This window comes from Mchenga conophoros, linkage group LG10, assembly GCF_057382185.1.
Source record: "Mchenga conophoros isolate Kocher_MC1m ecotype Shallow Benthic linkage group LG10, M_conophoros_male_GT1.1, whole genome shotgun sequence".
Taxonomy (NCBI): Eukaryota; Metazoa; Chordata; class Actinopteri; order Cichliformes; family Cichlidae; genus Mchenga; species Mchenga conophoros.
The window spans coordinates 9,466,734-9,488,131 of NC_140535.1; the positions used below are offsets into that span (position 1 = coordinate 9,466,734).

The 21,398-nt window shown below is 39.4% G+C and overlaps 1 protein-coding gene across 1 annotated transcript; it reads right to left on the reverse strand.

Moving 5' to 3' along the window:
* Positions 1-2,364: 2,364 nt before the first annotated feature.
* On the reverse strand, positions 2,365-19,680 carry LOC146565363 (moesin a). The gene is made up of 13 exons (XM_085288449.1): positions 19,383-19,680; positions 9,596-9,679; positions 9,194-9,289; positions 8,785-9,059; positions 8,609-8,692; positions 7,678-7,824; positions 7,500-7,596; positions 7,236-7,399; positions 6,875-7,005; positions 6,610-6,770; positions 6,427-6,519; positions 5,113-5,337; positions 2,365-3,647 (listed from the first exon to the last, which is right to left on the reverse strand). The coding sequence occupies exons 1-13, from the start codon at positions 19,392-19,394 to the stop codon at positions 3,483-3,485; spliced, it is 1,734 nt and encodes a 577-aa protein (XP_085144575.1). The 5' UTR covers positions 19,395-19,680; the 3' UTR covers positions 2,365-3,482.
* Between the last annotated feature and the right edge of the window lie 1,718 nt (positions 19,681-21,398).

The following is a 21,398-nucleotide window of genomic DNA, read 5'->3' on the forward strand; positions in this document are numbered from 1 at the left end:
GTATAAAAGACACCTGTCCACAGCCTCAAACAGTCAGACTCCAAACTCCGCCATGGCCAAGACCAAAGAGCTTTCGAAGGACACCAGGAAAAGTATTGTAGACCTGCACCAGACTGGGAAGAGTGAATCTACAATAGGCAAGCAGCTTGGTGTGAAAAAATCAACTGTGGGAGCAATCATCAGAAAATGGAAGACATACAAGACCACTGATAATCTCCCTCGATCTGGGGCTCCACGCAAGATCTCATCCCGTGGGGTCAAAATGATCATGAGAACGGTGAGCAAAGATCCCAGAACCACACGGGGGGACCTGGTGAATGACCTGCAGAGAGCTGGGACCAAAGTAACAAAGGTCACCATCAGTAACACACTACAACGGCAGGGAATCAAATCCCGCAGTGCCAGACGTGTTCCGCTGCTGAAGCCAGTGCATGTCCAGGCCCGTCTGAAGTTTGCCAGAGAGCACATGGATGATACAGCAGAGGATTGGGAGAATGTCATGTGGTCAGATGAAACCAAAGTAGAACTTTTTGGTATAAACTCAACTCGTCGTGTTTGGAGGAAGAAGAATACTGAGTTGCATCCCAAGAACACCATACCTACTGTGAAGCATGGGGGTGGAAACATCATGCTATGGGGCTGTTTTTCTGCCAAGGGGACAGGACGACTGATCTGTGTTAAAGACAGAATGAATGGGGCCATGCATCGTGAGATTTTGAGCCAAAACCTCCTTCCATCAGTGAGAACTTTGAAGATGAAACGAAGCTGGGTCTTCCAACATGACAATGATCCAAAACACACCGCCCGGGCAACAAAGGAGTGGCTCCGTAAGAAGCATTTGAAAGTCCTGGAGTGGCCTAGCCAGTCTCCAGACCTCAACCCCATAGAAAATCTGTGGCGGGAGTTGAAAGTCCGTGTTGCTCGGCGACAGCCCCAAAACATCACTGCTCTCGAGAAGATCTGCATGGAGGAATGGGCCAAAATACCAGCTACTGTGTGTGCAAACCTGGTAAAGACCTATAGTAAACGTTTGACCTCTGTTATTGCCAACAAAGGTTATGTTACAAAGTATTGAGTTGTATTTTTGTTATTGACCAAATACTTATTTTCCACCCTGATTTACGGATAAATTCTTTACAAATCCTACCATGTGGATTCATGGATTTTTTTTTTTTTTTTTTTTTTCACATTCTGTCTCTCACAGTTGAAGTGTACCTCTGGTGCAAATTACTGACCTCTGTCATCATTTTAGGTGGGGGAACTTGCACAATCGGTGGCTGACTAAATACTTTTTTGCCCCACTGTATATAATGAACTGCATTCGGTTTAAAGATACACAAAACATTTAAAAGGAAAAATGACAACACAAGAAGACAAAAAGCTTTATTCTAAATTTCATTTATTGGTGAAAGGAAGACTTTAAGCAGCAAGATCTCATGAACAAACTGGGCAAGGCACTGTCTGTCAATGGTTTTATAAGTCAACATTATTTTCCTTTTTGAGACAAGACAAGCATCTTTTAATGAGTTATCACCTATGATGACTAAATTTCAAATTAGGCTGCTAACACACAAACTTTGGGGTAAAACACAAACTGCAAGGATCACAAAAGTTACTATTCAAGGCATGTAAAGGAATCTGTAGCAGCAATCCTTTGATCTGTTTTCATGGCACATAAAATAAGTAAAACTACACTGCTGATCAAAATGTGTCTTTTTTTCTTTCATTAAAAGACATCAAAATAAAATAATCAGAAATATTTATCACTAAAATAAATTTGGGCTTAATTTGAAATGTGAAAAAGAAATCAAATACTAATTTCTAAAAAAAAAGGTTCAATGGTTTAACGCACCCTTAAAAGAATGTCCTGTACCATCTGGTTCTTCCACTTACAAAACGCTGTCTTTAAAAAAATGCTGTTCCTTTGAAAACAGGTATTGTTGACAAGTACTCCTAGTTTTCTACATTACAAAAATATCCTAAGGTGTGTCTCTCTTAGACCTTACATAATTGTATCACATTTGAAAAATCCCAAATACAAAAACACACAAATGTCATTAAATACATACAGTATATAAAAATGCATGCTTCGGAGAATGTGCCCATGTGGGACAGTATAATTTGACTCACTTGTAAAAAGGTAAACTGATTTTTCCAGTGCATGTCTGACGAAATTGTTTTATTTTACGCATTGCTTGTTTTAAGATTAAACTACAGCTTTCACCTTTACAGATGACTATGTGTTTAACAATAGAAGCCAACTTCACAAGTTACAATTACCATTGCTGTACTGGGTAAAACAATAATCACTATAATAACCAAAAAACATCCTCAGTGATAAGTAAAAGAGCCAAGACTTGATGATGATGGTTAAAAAAAATATTTTAATGGTTAAATGCAGCTGATAATTTCTACAAATTTCAATCAGATTTAATTTGCAGGTCAAATTTCAGCCTTGCTTCTTTCTTCAGCGTATGTAGGTCAGCATATGTAGATGTGCATATCAGTGCTACCTTCTCTTTTGATGTCTGAGCATGAGGAAAAAACAAGTTGCAGCGTATACGTTAAACTAAATTTGGATTCTTCAAACAACTGGATTGTTACAACATATGAGATTTGCAAATGACATACCAAGTTTATTCCGTCTCTAGGCACAGTTAGACATTTGTTTGCTTAAGCTTCAACAGCAAGTTCTACACTTTCAGCCACACAGCTGAAAGTGTAGAACTGAAAATGCAAAAAAAAAAAAGACAAAAATCCTTAGATCCTTCATATCACATTGCCAGTAGGCTGTAAATACTGTGACTTTTAACTGCTGGATGATTCTGAGCGCAGTAAAATTAGTAAATAAACTGTGAATTTTCAAAATAATAATAATAATAGAAAATATTAATAATACTGCTGCTGTTTTTTGTTCCATACAAACAATTTATTTATATTATTTGCATTTGCTCGTATAGATTGCAGTGCAATTAATTTTAAACTGCAGAAAAGCATTATTTTTCTAAAAAAAAATTAAAAATATCCAGCTTGCTGTAAAGAATCAAGTGCAAATGGCTTATGGCACAATTTGGATTTGTGAACGGCACAAAATTAAATGGATTTCTACAGCTTTTATTTAGAAATGATGATATAAAAATGTGAAAGAGATAAAACAAACTAAAAGTTGCTTGCTCAATGTGTCATGAAATGAGGCGTGAGCCCGTTACTAATATGCTACACATACCCCTAGTGAGGAATGTACTAATAAAATACAGTATGTCCCTTTTCAACCAGTGACTTGTCTAAAATTCAAAGTAAGAAATGGTAACAAACAGAACCTTCCAGATCCACATTTGTACAACATGCTGTGCTTTTGCAGCAACGTCATTTGGTGGATCTGACTTTATTTGGGTACAGAGAAAACAGCTAAAGTGAGGCAGGACTGCAGTCCAGGCAGAACGGCCCAGCTCTGTGGGCTTTTGCGTTGGTGAATGCAGACATCACATGCATTCAAACTCATCGATACGCTGTTTGGTGTTTCCTGACCGGATCTGCCTGAGGGTCTTGTACTTGTCACGTCCTGCTCGCATGTTGTCTGCATGAATGATGTCATTTGCCGTTTTCTTGCTCTCATCCCGGGCGTTGGCCAGCTCTGAGCTTAAAGCCTGGAAAGAAGGGTACAAGTATTATAAAATTACAGTTAACATGTGCGACTCGTTGTGTAATGTCATGGTGTTTTACCCATGTTCTTGCATCAACCAGTAAGTCACTTAATTGGCTCAAAATTGACATTCTACTCACTTATTTCTGCTTTTTAAAACCTGTTTTTCAAAGGGATTCAGACTTAAATGAGGGGATTACTCTTACCTGGATCAACTTCATTATTCTACTTTAAAACAAGAATCCCTAGCTGACTGTGTGTTCTTACGAGATGTAATCATAATGTTCCTTCACTTTGCCAATACAATATCAAAAAGAATTATATTTGATTTATATCCTCCCATTTCCTTCTGCAGGCCACCTCTGTCAGCATATTTTGATCCCTGTTTTTGCCTTGTGGCACCATCAGACAGTGCAACCATGAGTGCATTTCTCTAAAGATGCTCCCACAGACATCTCAGATTGTTATGGTAGAAATCAGCATCTGTCAGACCCTGAGTGACCAAATTCCCAGTGCTCAACCCCATCAAAGTTAAAAATAATGAGAAGCATGCTACTAGTTTCCCTCCTGCTCTGATACCTTCAGGCTCCGACACTGTGGACTTCCTTCCTTGCTCCTTTTTTCTGGGTTCTACAGAAGTTGATGTTTATTCTCAAGTTCACAAGTTTACAACTCCACGATAAAATGCAGAACCACTGTGGTCAGAAGCGGACTTTGACTGAACATTCAAAAACAGCAGACCACCCTGGGAAGACTGCTGTGCATGACAAACTGGTTTGAATCTATTTGAATCACGATTTTTAAGGGTAAAAATGTATGAAATCTTTACATCTGACTGTAATAATGAAGCTGTATGACACATACACGTATCTACATACAGTCATCTGACTGCTTTAGTAGCATGACTTAATTATGCGCATTCTTTATTTTTAGTTGACTAAAGCTACTTAAAATTGTGTCAACAGTAGTCAAAGAAACAACCAAAAAAATACTTAGATACTAATCAATACTAGAAAATACTGGATTAAATACTCATTTGCAACAGTATCAGTACCAAAAGTGTTGGCTTCGCCTTCTCAATCTGACACACAACTTCACACAGTACTGCTTTCCCTTTAATGCTTCACAAATACAGACAAGCAGGCACGCAGCCCCTCCCCACACTAGCAGCTGAAGTATTTGGCATTCACAACACCGAACAGCACTTTGGGAGGAAGTTCAAGAGGCCAGTAAAGCTCCCATTTCAACAAAACTGAAGCATTAAACAGTGTAAAAGCTAACTTGGCTTCCAAATGTTCTACATTAACAGGAAAATATAATAATTTGTGTGTCATGTTTCTCTTACAGTCCCAGAGTGAAACGTGACAAAAAACAGTGGCAGCCTACCAACTTTATTTGAACAACGTTTACTTTGTCACTTTATTATTTGTATTGTTTTAATGTTTATTAAAAAAATTCCAAGGACTTACAAGTAGATGTTTCTGTAAGCGTTCGTTCTTCTCAGCTTCAGTCATTCTCTCCTCCTCGCTGCGGTCCTTGTACGTGGCAGCACCTGTTAACTCGGCGCTGGCTTCGGCGCTGCTCTCATCATTCTCATCATGCTCGTTCTCTGCGTTTAGGGGCTCCTGAGGTACCATCACTTTGTTTTTAAGCTCTTCTTTGGTCTTTTCCAGGTCCTCCTGCACTGTTGTAGCCTGAGCAAATGTAGAAATAAAAGTGAGGTGTTTTAGAAATTACCCTTATTTAATGTCTAATGAAAATGACAAAAGTGGGGGGAGCTTAACTGATATTTCTGTATTGCCATTTTTCCTACAGCATGCAGTAGAGGAGAAATGCACAGGCAGACCTATGCTACATGACCCATAGCCAGGCTCTTGGTTTCCTGTTTTGGTTTTTCTCCACCCAAGCTATATATCTTGGATATTTTTATTAGGAAATCCCTTCAGGAAATTCAATATAAAACCGAGTGCTTCTTACCCGAGGCGCTATGAGTCAAAAACTAGCTATGAGTAAGACTGGAATTTCAACTACTATTTTTTCCAAAAATTCACACAATACTGAAACCACCAGTTTGCACAACTGGTTTTTACAAGGCAGAAAATCACAATGGTTTAAAAAGGGTGAACAGGATTTCCCTCACACAAAGACATCCATCATCACTACAAACACCATGAGTCACATGGGCTAAAAAAAAGAAAAAGAAAAAAAAGAAAGGGCTGGCACCGCAGGATTTTTTTTTACCAAAAAAGACAAGAGGCAGGCTGGGAGAGTTTAACCCTCCCCCAAACCCACACAACAAAAAGACCCCAGGAATGCCTGTCCTGACTATGTCACAGAGGAGGGGCAATGTGACCAGCACAACTCTGATTAACTTCTTCCTGCCATAGTTACACTGACTTCGATTATCAATGAACAAAAAGGCTTTTAAGTCTAACAGTTGAATCTTTTCTTCTTCCTTTCACTTTTTGTCCATCTGTTTTTTTTGCTTTTCCAATTACATTTCCAAAATGACTAAAATAATATTTTTCTGTCTTCATAGTATCCTAGTTACAGAACCACAAAAGATCAGTTCTCACCACAAGATGGCAGTAAAGCACAAGTTTCCTTTTTTTTGTTTTTTGTTTTAACTAGAAAACCAGGAAGAACAAACTGAGTTCTGCAACTGCATATGCAAATATCTGTTAACGTGTTTTCTATATAGACAGCATTTCCACTATTGGCATATTGGCATATTTTTATGTTATCAGTTTTGAATAGCAAACTACGGAAAAGTCAAGCCACACCTTCTGCTGCCACTCTAATGCTTCTTCTTCCTTTTTCTTCTTGGCATCCTCCAGCAGGGAAATCTTGGAAGTCAGGTCAGCCAGCTCTGTGGCCTAAAAGAACATCATATTTGAAGCATCAGTACACACATTATTGCAGTTTTTTAAGTGTCAGTGTCTAATCACACTGGCTAACACACTAACCAGGTGCTCCTGGTTCTTCATCTGGTTCTCTGACTGCTGCAGCAGCGCCATCTTGGCATCCTCAGCACTCTTAAGATCACTCTCCAGGCGTTCAGCCTCCTCCTGAGCACGCTTCCTTTCCTGCTCCAACTCCAGAGCCCTCTGCGTTTGCTCCTCCAGCTCTGTGGACACACACACACAAGAATTAAGGGTAAACATCATGTGAGGAAAACATTGTCATCATTCATTACAGGCAGCTTTTCTTGAACTCTCACAGCTTCCCCACCTTGCTGAGCTTTTCTCGTCTGCTCCTCGATCCGCTTTAACCTCTCCATCAATTCCTCCTTCTCCTTTTCGATCTTTTCCTTTTCCTTCTCTGCAAGTTCTCTTTTCTTCTTTTCATTTTCCAGCACAGCTCTAATGAAAACGAAATCGTTACAGGATGATTGTACGGAAATGTTTCAAAAGCAGAGCAGATAATCACCCCATTTTATTTAGTATTTGAACATAAAGCTAGTAATCTTTCTATAACTGTTACAATATCCTATAACAGACTGCATTTATTATTGCATCTTTGGAACAGAACTCACACAATCCATGTGTAAAATATTTGTAGGTTTTTTTGTTTGGTTCCATTTCGGTCCTACCTCTCCATCTTCTTGAGATTCTTCTCCTCCCGAGCCTGCGCCTTCATCTGTTGCACTTCAATAGTGTCGGGCTTGCGGCGGCGCATGTAGAGCTCATGGTTACCCATGCACAGAGCCAGAATACGCTTGTTGATGCGCAGCCTTGGAGCATAGAATACAAAGTCCTGCAATGGAAACATTTGAGACATTTAAAATGTCTTATTGTTACATGTTATTATTAATATTATTCTTAAATATAAATAACATAACATTATGTTAACATACAGGTGCTTTCTTGTCAATTGGTTTGATGACAAACTTCTTGTCATTGAAGGAAATGTTTCTTATTTCACTCCATGGAAATCCAATTTTGGGCGTCATTCTGTAAGAGAACAAAAATGCTTGGTCAGCACTGCACAGTGTACCTTTTGCGAAACACAAACCCTTCTGTGGAAACACTTACTTATCATTTTGTTCATAAATGTTGAGACCCAAAGCATCCACTCCCAACCACAGCTCTGTTCCCTTCTTATTTTTGATGTTGAAGTAATTGACTCCGTACATCTCGAGGTCCTGAGCAATTTTCAGATACTCCATCATGGATTCCTCTCTGTGGACAAATAAGACGTCTTTAACTTTTGCTAAAAGAAGAATTCACAGTCAGAGCGTGGCGTGCTGTTTGCACTGTTCTAACCGGCTGCAGAGGCCAAAGCTCAAATGCAGAGCTTTCAGGATGTGTGGTTGAGCGGGTTATACCTCTTTTTTAACCTTACCTGAACTATGAAACTTAACTGATCAACAGAGCAACTGGGGAAACATATAATGAATCTAGGCTGTGTTTACTGTTTATCTACGACAAGCTAACCTGACTGATGAAACACATATGGAAGCCAATAAAGGACATTCACTACTGTCTTCAATAAAGCATATACTAAAAATGTCAGTGGCACAAACAGTACTCAGATCAACAAACTGCAGTGACTCAAGGCCAGTAACAAACTTTCAGAGCACCTGTGAGTCAACACAAAGGCCGTGGTAACACACTCTCAGTTAGCTCTATCTCAAATTCACGGAAATGACAGAAGAGGGAAGAAACTGTAGCAACAGAGAACAACAAGGTAATTCAACTAGGAATAACTTCCTCAACAGTCTTATGTTTTAGTAGGTTATGAAGTGTGTATATAAGCTGTGGCTACCCTAATGTAGTCACTGAAGACTACATTGTAGTCAAGTGGCAGAAAAAATAAGTGTGCACAATGATAATGGAAAGTTTAAGCTACACATTTTCACATCCCCAGAGATGCAATAATTTCACAAATATCCATATTTTAGGCAACCGTCCTCTCTTTCACGTGTTTGTGTGTGTGCTGGGGAACACGTGTGTCGCTGATCACCTCATCATGCCCTTGTGCTCTTCATGCCACACTTGAATCCTCTCTTCCCACTGTTCCTTGTTGAGCTTGTGCTGATCCAGGACTCTGAGAACATGAGAGGCCCAAGTGTCAAAGAAACATGTCAGGAATGTTTCACGTGAACCTGCATATTGAAGTGGCAATAAAGCCCACGTTACCTTTGCGGAAGCAGGTGTTCACTGCTCAAATAGCCTGGTTTGTGGACTTCCTTATTGTAGTCGGCATACTTGGCCTGCACCGCGTAGGAGGCCAGAAGGACCGCTGTCTCTGGAGGGCAGTAGATGTCATCATTTAAGATTCCCTCCTTTACCTGCAGGAAGAATAGCCGCTGTGTGGCATCCTGGATTAACTCCTCTGAGACATCCTCGGGGAAGAACTTGGCACGGAACTTAAACAGCAGCGGGCTTTCCTTCCTCACATCCTGGGCTGTTACCTAAAATATGATCCGACACGGGTGAGAGGGTAGAGGTTATGCTTCTGTTTGTGGACTCGAGATCAAAAAGCGCAGTTCATGCTTGAAAAAAGACGGCCCAGTGAATGAAGTGTACTGAGTACTGAGGAGCTCACCTTCTTATTGAGCTTCAGCCAAGTAGAGAAACCCTTTGTGTCCTGGTACTGGAGTCCAAAGTACCAAACCTCTCGTAGGCCGATGGTTTTCACAACCTTTAAATAAAAACAGCAACAAAAATAAAAATATGAAATATAATTCCCTTGTTTTATTCTGTTATTTAAGGGGTTTCAGCCACAAAGATTTACTGCTTTCCTAATTTCAAATGTATTGTTTTTATCATCAGCCAAAAATAAAAAAAATTAATAGCCATGAAAATAATATATAATAATAATATATAATAATCTCCTGGCATTTTCCAGAAATAGGAGTACTAAACCCCACCACAGTACTCATCAAAGAGTCATCATTTATGTTTAATGGTAACTTAAGTGCTGGCTAGAGGAAACAGTTTCTCATACCTGGTCAAAGAGTTGCTTTCCTGTTGTATTGGGCTGAATGGCGAACTCCAGTTCGGCATCCATAGTGGTGACTCTTACGCTAATCTGAGGAACAGAGGAAAGGAAAAAAAACTTTTTCAAATATGCAAATAAAAAAAGATAGTATTTTGAGTATCATTGTACTATCATTGTATCATTGAAATGATTGTACCATATCATTTCTTGGTAAATAGAGAATAGACAAAACTAGATCTTCTGTTCTTCTCTTAAACATTATGAGACTCTGCATTTAATCATTAGTTATTATTAACCTGTCTCCCTCCCCTCACTCCCAACAGGTCGTGGCAGACAGCTGCCCCTCCCTGAGCCTGGATCTGCTGGAGCCTTCTTCCTGTTAAAAGCGAGTTTTTCCTTCCCACTGTCAAAAGGTACTCGCTCATTTGATTTAGAAACCCCTCTGTGTTAATATACGGTCTTTACCGAACAATAAAAAGCAAACTCTATGCAATATATAAGCTCTCGTGCATTAAAAACTGTGTCATTCTATGCAAACCATTTAATGGCGACCATCTTTAACAAGTGTAGCATCTCAAAATGTGTGGCACTCTTGTAGAATTCATTAAATGTGCCTGCAATAAAAGTGTGCACACATCTCCCAGTCCTGCTGGAGAACAAAGTAACACTGCAGTCCAATTACCTTTTTACTATTTTATTCTGAAATTTAGAAAAGACTGCATCTCAGGGTTACGACGAATGTACCAATCTGGCTCTGTCTCAGTCAAGAACTTATCTACAGGAAGTAACCACATCCTTTGGTGGTCGGGCCCTGTGAGGCATGACTGTTAAACACTGAGCTCTCATGAGAGATGTGCACATCCTGTCATGCATCAGACAACCTGTCTGGTGTAGCAGGATTTAACAAGATCGGTTTGTAGACAGAACTTTAGCTCGATCTCTTTTTCAGGTATCACACTTTGCTACCCTGGGTTATTCAGTAAATGAGGCACGCCTTAGTTAGACAAATTGTTATATCTGTGTCTTACAAAATCATGTCTGAAGTTGAACACATTTATTTAACCTTTTCTTTGGAAAAGCTTGCTCAGAAGGTGGCAAGAAAAGAAAAAGAAAAAAGTATGTACTCAGTAGGCTGTGCAGGAATCCCTCATTTATTGTGCCCTCTTAGAGACTAGGAAAAAAAGAAAAAGAAAAAAGAAACACCAGCATGCATGTCTATTGGGAAATAACTGTGCAGGCAGAGGCCCACGCCTGCCCTGAACAACAATGGTATGTATTATTTCCTAGTTGCGGGGTTGATTAGAGTTGCGTTCTTTCCCATCCATGTCAGCAGGACCCTATTTACTGCTCAGGACACTTGCCCCACTGTCACTTCCTGCCATCCCAGGCAGTTAAGAGCTGAGGAGAAACCTTAAATCTGGGCCCACTCTGAATGCCAACACTGCAGTCTAGAATCGTCTATACACAGGAGTTGTTAAGCTTCCAGTTATGAACTTTAGGCGATACACTTTTTTATATTTGAGCAGATAAGAGTTCAGTTTGTGGCCACCCTGATGGTGTCTAAGCAGTTTCATTTCCTGAATCAAAATAGTTAATCTTGCAAGAAAAGGGAACTACGCTTATACATTTTCTGCCTAGTTAGGGTGTGTCTCTCATGGCCAGGGCTCAAAAACACTTAACACACTATTATTAGCACATGCTGAAAAACACCCTGTTCTGGCCCACGTGCCATGTTTCCATGACTTTCTCTTAGCTCTTTTTTTAATCGCACCAAAGCGATACTGCAAGAATAAAATCCCAAACTCGTACATTTCACATTGAGAAACACATCTGTGACCGATTTTGTCACATGGGTGTATTTGATGACTGACTTGTTTAAAGCTTTACTGTATGTCATGTGAAGCTGCTTATAACAATCTGCCACTTCACTGACTGTCTGAAACGTATGAGTTAATCTGTGTTATTTTATTTATATTTGTTTTAATGTAATACCACAGCTGAATGCTACAAAAATAATTCTTTTCCAGACTCAAATCAAAGGTCTAATGCCTTGACTTACCAACAACTGTTCAAGCCATGCTGGACTCACAACACAATATTAGTTATTTAACAAAGAATTATCAGGATACACATATGCTAAGGGTGACAATGCCAACATTGTGATGTTTAGTGGGTCTAACATTCACTTTTGTGAGCAAATAATGAGTTTGATTGAGGCTGAATATAATTTAGTTATCAGAAATGTCACGGTAATCCTAAAAGTCTGCAATTTTTTCACTAATTTCATCTTAATGGCATGTTTGTTCAAACTGTACCAAGCTAACTATGATGCTGAAAACGCACGTAGCAGGTGAGAGCTGTTGGGCTTACTGAATACAGAAAGCTGCACTAACCACAAAGAATAAAAAAAAAAAAAGGACGCAACTATCATAAGTAAAAAGTGTGCACGTGTCTTACAATTGTACAGCCACTGAATGGCAATGGGGTGATGAGCAGTTAACCTGAAAGTTAACTGGGGCCAAACATCTGGGTTGCCTTGTCAGTAAGAGGAAGCAAAACTGATGAAAACTAAATTAAACGTGGTGTTAAATATTGAGTGAAGACACAGTGATGCAAGCAGTCTGTCACTAATTTTTCTAGGTTCATCAAGCTTCCTTAGCAAAATCTTTTTTAAATCCCCTCTGTATATTCAATTTCGATTTAACAAACATGTTACTAAACCAGCAGAAACAGAGGTCACCGGAGAGCATTTGCTGCAATTAGGGCTGCCACGATTAGTCAACTAGTCACGATTACGTCGACGATCAAAATCGTCGACAGCTAATTTAATAGTTGACGCCTCGTTTGAAGCTTTGTAAGATCGCAAAAGACGCAGGAATAAGTAGTAGGATTTAAGAGTGTAATAACGGACTGAAACAGAAGATGGCAGCACTGCATGTACAAGGATGCCAGCTGCAGTTAAACCCCGAAGAAGAAGAAGAAGCTATGTCCCAGAATTCATAGCGCGGCCCTGCTCAGTTTCCAACAATGGCGGCAGATAGTTAGTTTTAATATTACTCTTTCTGGGTCACAAAATAAACGTTTAACATGTTTTCGGGCGAGAATGTAACTGTGTAAACTTCAAATATCTGCTCAGTTTATCAAGACACCACATATTTTGAAAAGCGCTCCGACGTTTTCGGAGACGTCTGTTACCCACCAGCTGGATAGCTAGCCGGGGGCAAGGCTCACTAGAGCCGGTGAGAACACCGGACTCCGGGCAAATCGTTTTCAAACGCAACACCCTCTTTCACTACTCAGGTTAAACATGATATATAAGTCACTTAGATAACTTAAAAATTTTATTGTTTGGCTTTTTTTTGTATTATTACGGAGCCCCGCAGGGGACATGGGAGGAAAAAAAAATTAGGGAGAAAAAAAAAAAATTAAGACGAACTTTTGCGAGATCTCGCAAAACAAACTCGGGATCTCGCAAAACTTTTGCGAGATCTCGCAAAACAAACTCGGGATCTCGCAAAACTTTTGCGAGATCTTGCAAAACAAACTCGGGATCTCGCAAAACTTTTGCGAGATCTCGCAAAACAAACTCGGGATCTCGCAAAACTAACTCGGGATCTCGCAAAACTTTCTCGCGAAAGTTGAATTCCAACAATGGCGGCAGCTACTTAGTTGTAATATTACTCTTTCTGGGTCACAAAATACACTTTTAAGATATTTTGAGGCGTGAATGTAGTTGTGTAAACGTCAGATACCTGCTCGGTTTACAAGACATCACATATTTGCAAAAGTGCTCCGACGTTTTTGGAGATCTGACACCCACTAGCTCGAAGCTAACGGGAGGTCGAGACCTACTACAGCCGGGAGGAACACCGCTTTCCCGGCACATCGTGCCTCGACCTCCCGGTCGGCTTCGAGCTGGCGGCCTCCGAAGAATGCGGCTAAAGCTTTTGCGAGATCTCGCAATACTTTTGCGAGATCCCGAGTTTGTTTTGCGAGATCTCGCAAAAGTCAGTCTTAATTTTTTTTTTTCTCCCTAATTTTTTTTCCCTCCCATGTCCCCTGCGGGGCTCCGTATATTATTGATTATCAGAAGTGTGAGATTCTCCAGAATATACTCCGGTGTTCTGTTATATTTTAGATAGCAAGGAGCAGATGGCTGAGTTTATTAAACTTCACCGAAACAATCTGCAGATTTCATTCAAATTTAATAAATTATCATCTTGCCTTTATTTTTAGTTAGCACATACCTTAAACACTTAAAGCTGTAAGCTAATGATAGTTATTTAAGAGCAGATGCATGCTGGTGCAATAAACTGTACATTTTACGTCCAACGGATGCATGATCTGATTTGTCGACTAATCGCAAAAATAATCTGTGACTAGTCGACTATCAAAATAATCGTTTACGGCAGCCCTATTTGCAATAACTGCAATTACTTATTTTAAAGAAAAAAAAAACTAAGTGCCAGCTAGTTTAACCCTGTAAGGTTTCAAGTCACAAGAGAGCTTCAGTAAATTTAATCTTTAGATACAGCCCCACTGACGTGCCAGAATTCAACTTCTGCCTTACATTCCCACACAAGAGTTATCTCCATGTGTTGCTCACAACTACAATCTGTCCAATACAAGCTGAGACGATAAAGAAGATAATCCTAAGTGGTTCCTGGAACAAGTAGGAATGAGCTAGGCTCTGGACTAACAGTTCTTTGACGTGAAAGAGCAGAGGGGTTTTTAAAGAAGGTCACTATCAGAGTGTACGATAAGCCTGGCTTATTTTACAACTGATTTATAACAACGAGAAACATGCATCAGAACATGCCATTCTTTCAGTGTTTACCCCAATAACCATAGCAACTGCACATTGATAATTCTGAGTCATACATCTGAGTCATGCCATGCATGAGAGTCACACAATGTCAGCATCTAAAGTCAACAACTGCTTAACAAAGCATCCTCTTGGTTGCCAGAGAAACGCTACTGCTGGCTCCACCGCAACCCGATTTACAGTTTGGTGTATCTGACAGATAAACTGAGGATGTCAGGGGCAACCAGAGTGCAATTCAGATTCCAATCCATTCAGGTGAAATGCATTTTTTCCTTCTTTACTCAAGCATGAGAGACATTTTAGTTTTACCAAATGGCTATAAATGCTCTCACTTCCATCAGATATGCTAATATGAATTGATCAATTGCTCATTCTGAACGAACAAAAGCTTTGAATCTGGTTCTATTACAACGAACACGGAACATTAACAGTTCAGGTTGTTTAAAGCGACATTTGACATGGTAAAATGTGCGAAAATGTCATGACTTCCACTTCCTGTGCGATTCACAATTAACATCTCGTTATGTTATCGCTCAAAGCGTGGAAAATTAAAAAAAAAACTTGTGGGCAAGATGATAAGCATATGACTCTCTGACTAGAGTTTGCAGTTAGTTAACAGGAAAATGGAAATAATTTAGCTCCATTATAAGTTTAAAATTGAATCCTCATTACAACCTTAAGGGTATCTTCATTGTTAATGTCACCAAGTCTTCTTTTCTGGTTATTTTGGGTTTACTGTGTGCTTACGGGTATTAGCATTAAACGAAAGAAATTCAAACTCTGTCACAGGAAGAGGAGGGTCGAAAAAAAAGGATCGTGTTTCTTCTTTCTAACCAGGGGAGAGTACAAACACGCACACACAAACACACTCAAGTTTGGGTCTTTTAGAGCCGTTTCCCACGACCACTGTTTATTTGATTTTTAAAATGTCGGCGCAAGCAAACTGGAACAGAGTCTTGTTAGTTTTGCTGCTTCTGGTGAAACTGCTGAGTGACATCTGTCTGAGCCAATCATGGAATTTACCGTCTGCTCTAAAAAATATCCAATAATAAGAAATCCCAAGCACCAACTGATTAAAGTATGTTTTATGCATACTTGTCTTCTTTGTCAGGTATTCTCTGGCACATTGTTAGAGCCATGTAGACGTGCAGAGATTAGGCAATAGCATGGAGGTGTTAATATGTGTCAAAGTGCAGTACAAATTTTCCATTCCTGACATCTTTTCAGATGACTAATGTTAAGTCCTGAAAGTTGCCACTGTACAATAGAACTGCTATGCTACCTGTTCACCTTGTGTGGAATTATGATTTGTCCGTCTTTGTGTAGATCCAAATAAGCTAATACATTAGCAGGTCAGCAGGGTGGTTCTAAAATAAACTAAATTATCAGTTGTCAGCTGAGGCAAAGCTAACCAAATAATCAGCATAAGATCAAACTGGTCTATTGAGAACCAATGCTAGCTCATAAGCAACAACAAATACAGTATTAAGGATGTCAAATCAGAACACTACATGACCAGCAACAAAGTACTTACGTTCAGATCTTTGATATTTGCCACAGCTTTCAAAGAGAAACCTTTAAAAAGTGAACTTTTGATTGCAGTTTGTCCACCAGCTCTACCTCTACACTGTTAATCTGCTCTGCTATGTGCACCACAGACCCATATTTAATCTCCTGCTACTTGCATACTTCCAGGTCTTTCCATTTGCCACGTCTCCATAGACACGCTTGTTAAAAATGTGATCATTCCAAGGAGAAAGCTAGATCTGTCATCATTCCTGCAATTCGAGCTAAAATGGTAAGTTATGCTTAATTTTTATGTGGTAACAGCTGCCCATATGTGCATTTCTTGAGTCTAAGGAGTTAACATGAAAAAGTGTACCAGCTCTGAAATGGTTCTAGCGTTGAAAAAAACAGGTAGGAAAGTAAGTGAACCAACCGTCATGGGGTTGCATGAGTGGGAAAATCCTTTGCTTTGTAACAACATGGGGTGAAATTCTAGCAATAAAGCTGATAATTGTTTTGTGCTTCTGAAAATACAGCCTATTTAAAAAATAATTTTAAGCTACTGTTACCTTCTTGATAAAGCAGACAAAAAGCTGCAATTCCATGTAACAGCAGCACATAAACAAAATCAGTGTAATAACAGAGCTGCATTAGGAACTAAGAACAACAAAAAAACTGTGGCAACAACAGACATGCAGAAAAATTCTGAGAAAGGGTTTTGCACTGCTGTAGTGCAATCTAAAGTGGGGCATGGTATCTGAAGACCATGCGAAGGAAAGCAGGGAGGAGATCAGCCAGACTGTGATGTTAAAGTCCATATAAGGCTGCAGGCGAGGAAATTACCAGAAAGGAACTGATGTAAGTACAGAAACCTTGAGTCATAACACGACTTCCTAGGGAAACTGAAGGACTGCCAAAAGGAGTCCTGTAAAGGCTGAGCTTCGCAATAATTATTGCTTTTGAGTGACATTAAGCTTTATTAAATGTAACTTGAACACCGGAAAAATAAACTGTCTGAAAAACTAGGTTAAAAAAAACAGGTAATTTAAAACGATCTATGAATCCCAGAGGCAGCTTGGTGGGGACATGACTTTTACTTTTGCTGGATACAGAGTTGCTTGATTTGCTGAATCAGTTTATCTAACTTCCTTTTTTAATGCTCCTCATCTGTTGCATCTTTGCATAGCACCTTTAGCTAACGAGAAAGGAAATGAACCGATGAGTGTCACACATCTGAGTTTTAACCATTGCACCTGTTCACCTTTGTGCTACTGTGCATACAGGGTTTACTCCATCTACACAAATAGAATAGAATATATTTTCTTATAGTTCCAATGATTATACTTTTGGCAGTGGCAGCACAACGCGTGCTGTTCATTAATGAATATAAAAACCCCACAATCTGCTGTTTATTTTGAGAAAATGTTGCTGCTTCTTCCTGACCAACAACTGGTTTACTTTTTTCTAACTGACAGCATGACAAAAATGTGTTCTTCTGATTTGACAGTAACTATCATTTAGGTGCTTTTGAGGCGTTTGAGGTTCCCACTGGTGACTGCAAAAGCAGCTACTTTAAACACGGCTCTGGTTTTGCTGAGGTTAACAACATCCCAGCTGCACTCTGCAGACAGACGCTGATACTTAGCAATGGACTAAAATGCATGGCAAGTGAACAATTCATTATAGGAAACAACTTCAAAGACAAATATCTGTGTCTGTGTGGGACGCAAGCTCTTAGTTGAACTACATTTATTACAAACTGCACTTGGGTTATAATCAGTAGTGTAAGTAAATGTATGTGCAGAAAAAAAACATTTAAAAAAATGTTTGATTTATTTTTGCTAATATACAATTGAAATTCAATAGTTATGTAGTGACTCAAGAGAAACATTTTTTCCTCACAATGGGTCTTTGGGAGGTGACTAGATACATTTTCAAGACTGGTACACTAAATGTAATTTTTGCTTCCCTGACCACCTGATAAATGAAAGTGTTGATTATACCATTTAAGTAAATGCTAGTAACTAGTGATTGGTTGTGCCAAAAATGCCTCCATGCAGAAAAGAAAAAACAAAACAAAACATGCTGATATTAGACGAATTCCTCTGGGGAAGAAGAGGGTAGTGAAGGCTTTTTAATGCCAGGATGCTTGACATTTTTTTCTGGTTGACAACTTGGAAAAATATCAAGGAAGTACGAGCAGAAACAATACTGTAGGAAGAAAGCAGGTACGAGACTTGGAGGCTTTTTTTCTCTCCTTTGTAACATTGAATGTTTCCGGCCTGAATATAATATATGACTAGTAAAAGGTGATAAATTTGGTATCATACTCAGGTAGTAGCTATAAAACTAATCCAGTATTATATTAACCAATCTGTAAAATAATAGTTTATTATTTATAAAAATCTGACACACAATCTGGGGATAAACATGATAGCACTACGATGAATTACAGCATCTGCACTGTGAAATGTGAATCACTCTGTAGGCTATATAATGCCGATCACCTTCTCATTGGTCATGTGTGAATCTTTTAGTAGCATCATGTCCCTTTTACATTCAGAATGTGCACGTGGGTATCTCAGGACAATGTGCAGATAAGAAGAATGACTGCACACAGATTCAGCAGCTTCTTTGTTATCTTCTTCATTCAGAAAGCATTTCACTGAGTCAAAGCCCCACACACCTTCACCCAGCCGAGCAGAACCGATGAGTTTGAAACCGCATTCAATTCTTTTGTCCACTGATAAAGGCATCCACGGGAATATTGGGCTGTGCCTTTTATAATGCTGTAGGTCTGGACCCCCTTATTTTCTTTGTTCAGAGCTCCACCAGTACCAGCACAAATCTGTGAGTGCTCCTTCATTTCAAGAGCAGTTATTTTTGCCTTTATTTAATAACCTTCGCAATGTAGCATTAAAAAAGCTCTCTGTGTCTCCTCTTTTGCCTCCTAGCCGTTTGCAGATTTGCCTCCATTTGCTCCTGTTTTGACCATAACAGCTGGCCTGGCTGACAGTTCAAATCCTTAAGAGCTGACTGAGAGGGAGGCCTGAGAAGGACTAGCTCGCTGCTAGTCCAGGATACACCTCCGCAGAAAAACAGTATAAAAAGTATAATTTAAGCCTAAATATACAACTCTAGAGCATTTTAATAGCACGCGGCTTCCACCCTGAATGAATGATTTGATTTAAGGCGCTAATTTTAGTGAACACAGGGTAGGAAGCGCGCACGCGCACACACCTAACGGAAAGTACCACAGTAATCCTCGGGTGAGTTTGAAAGGATGCGAAAGATTTTTAAACACGGTAAAACCCATCGGACATGCACTTTAGTTTATCTTACTGTTGTTAGTGAATAACAACGCGAAACACCCACACCTAATTAAAATCGCGTACTGAAAAAGAGACAGAAAAGGCAAAGTAGCTTCTGACATAACAACATAAATGTACTTTTCAGCCTTACCGTTTTCGGCATCTTTCTTTTCTTTCACGTCCGGCTCAGGCTTTCTATGAAGTTATTAAATAAAAAGAGCAGTTTGCTAAACCAGGAGAAAACTTTTTCCCATCAGAACAACGGCGCCAACCAAACGCTTTCCCGTCTCGAGGAAACAAAACCTCACTTTTTTCCGTTGGACTGCGAAGAGCTATTTTCGACCCTACGCGAGTGGGGGTGTTTTTCCTTTGTTTCGCCTTAAAGTAAAATGGACTCGAGCTGGATTTCCTGCTAACGGTACCCTGCAAACCACACCCAACCCGATGACAGGACAGCGGAGTGAAAAAGAGGTTCAGGCCAGCAGCAGACTCCGCCTGCAGTAGTCGCATCATCATGGCTGCGGTTCACTGTCTCAGTCAAAAAAGTTTCCCAGCACTCTCACTTTTAGCAGACAGGCCACGTTAAATACCATTCTTTATATGAGTCTTTTATTTAAACGACGACCAGTGTGCTGGGATACTTTGAGAATACAAGAAGGCAGAAAGTACCAGCAAACGTCAGTATCTAAAACAAGCCTGTTAGAGTGTCCAATATATTCGTCGTCGGCCTCTAGCGCTGTGCTAAAGGCTGGTAACCAATACTTTTAATCTATAAAGGCAGCTTATGAGAGATGGTGTTGACGCAGTCTGCTTTTTATCTTCATGTTTTGTTTGTTTATATTTTTTGCACAGTAGTTGGGTGGCGCACCCATAATTTCGTTGTATATGTTATGACGATAAAGGGCTACTACTCCGCCTATGTAGTGGAGAGCAGTGTGTCAGATGAATCACATTCAATTTGCAAATTCTAAAAACATTTTGATAACCATTAAACCCCTGTGATTTTCCACAATGATTTGTTAATACAAAAACAAAACAGGCATTTCAGCTTTACGTGTATTTTAAATCAGGGTTGAATTTGTTGACATTCAACATAATAAGATTTAGGCATTTTTCACAGTTCATGTTTGAGGTATATTTTTCCATTTCCCCATAAAATTATTTATTTAATAAAATTCAGTAGGCTACATACTGAACGTACAGGACGAAGCAAAGCACAAGATAGAAAGGAAGTATATATCCAATCGCACTAGTATCGATTCTTTAGTATAGATACTATCGATATTTCAATCGATTGCCCCGCCTCTATTGGCTACATTTTAAGCATTTCAAATAATTTCCCAGAAAATCATCATCGTTAATGGCAAAATTGCAGGCTGATATGCTACATCGTTCACAGACTTAACAAATAAAAAGGCTGCTTTTGCATTACTGTTTAATTCAACTGTTGTGGTTGTTTTACTAATGTAGTTTTGTAGAATTGGGTTACTATAGGATAAATAATGCATACGGTGCTGTGCAAAAGTCTTGAACCACCCCCCCATTTTTTTTTAAATATTTTGCTTCCAAGGAGTTAGGCTTTCTTGTCATTTTTAACTTGGTCTCGAGGCATAGTTCTCCAGGCTTTCTGATGGTCATTCAAAGCCTTTCTTTGGACATTGGCTCCATTTCCATTCATTTTCAGTGCAGTCCTTGTACCTGACCATTTTCAGAGGAATGATTTTTTATTGTCAAGGTACTTAACACCAATCTATAAATTGTTCAAACTCTGTGTTCTCTGTCAGGGGATAAAACTGTAATACTTAGTGACATACTTACAAGTGCAGCATGCAATATGATGAAATACAAACTCTAAGGCCTCCTCTTTCAGTATGCATCACATAAAGCGCCTAAATCATGAAACTGCACACTGTCTCAGTGCAGTAAACCAACATCGTGAACCTTAAAAGAGGTTTCTACACTGCTTTGTACATGCTCTGGATGAAAGTTCTCAGCCCAGATTGAAAATTTGTGGTCAACAACATCTAGAGGTGGTTGCAGGGTTGCAGGTTTTTTCTCATCCTTCGTCCCCCACCCTCGCCCCCCTCATCTTTGCAAGCCATTAAAGTACAGATTCCCGCTTCAAGATACCTCCTATTTGATTTAAGTCAAGATGTGCTTAACCGTT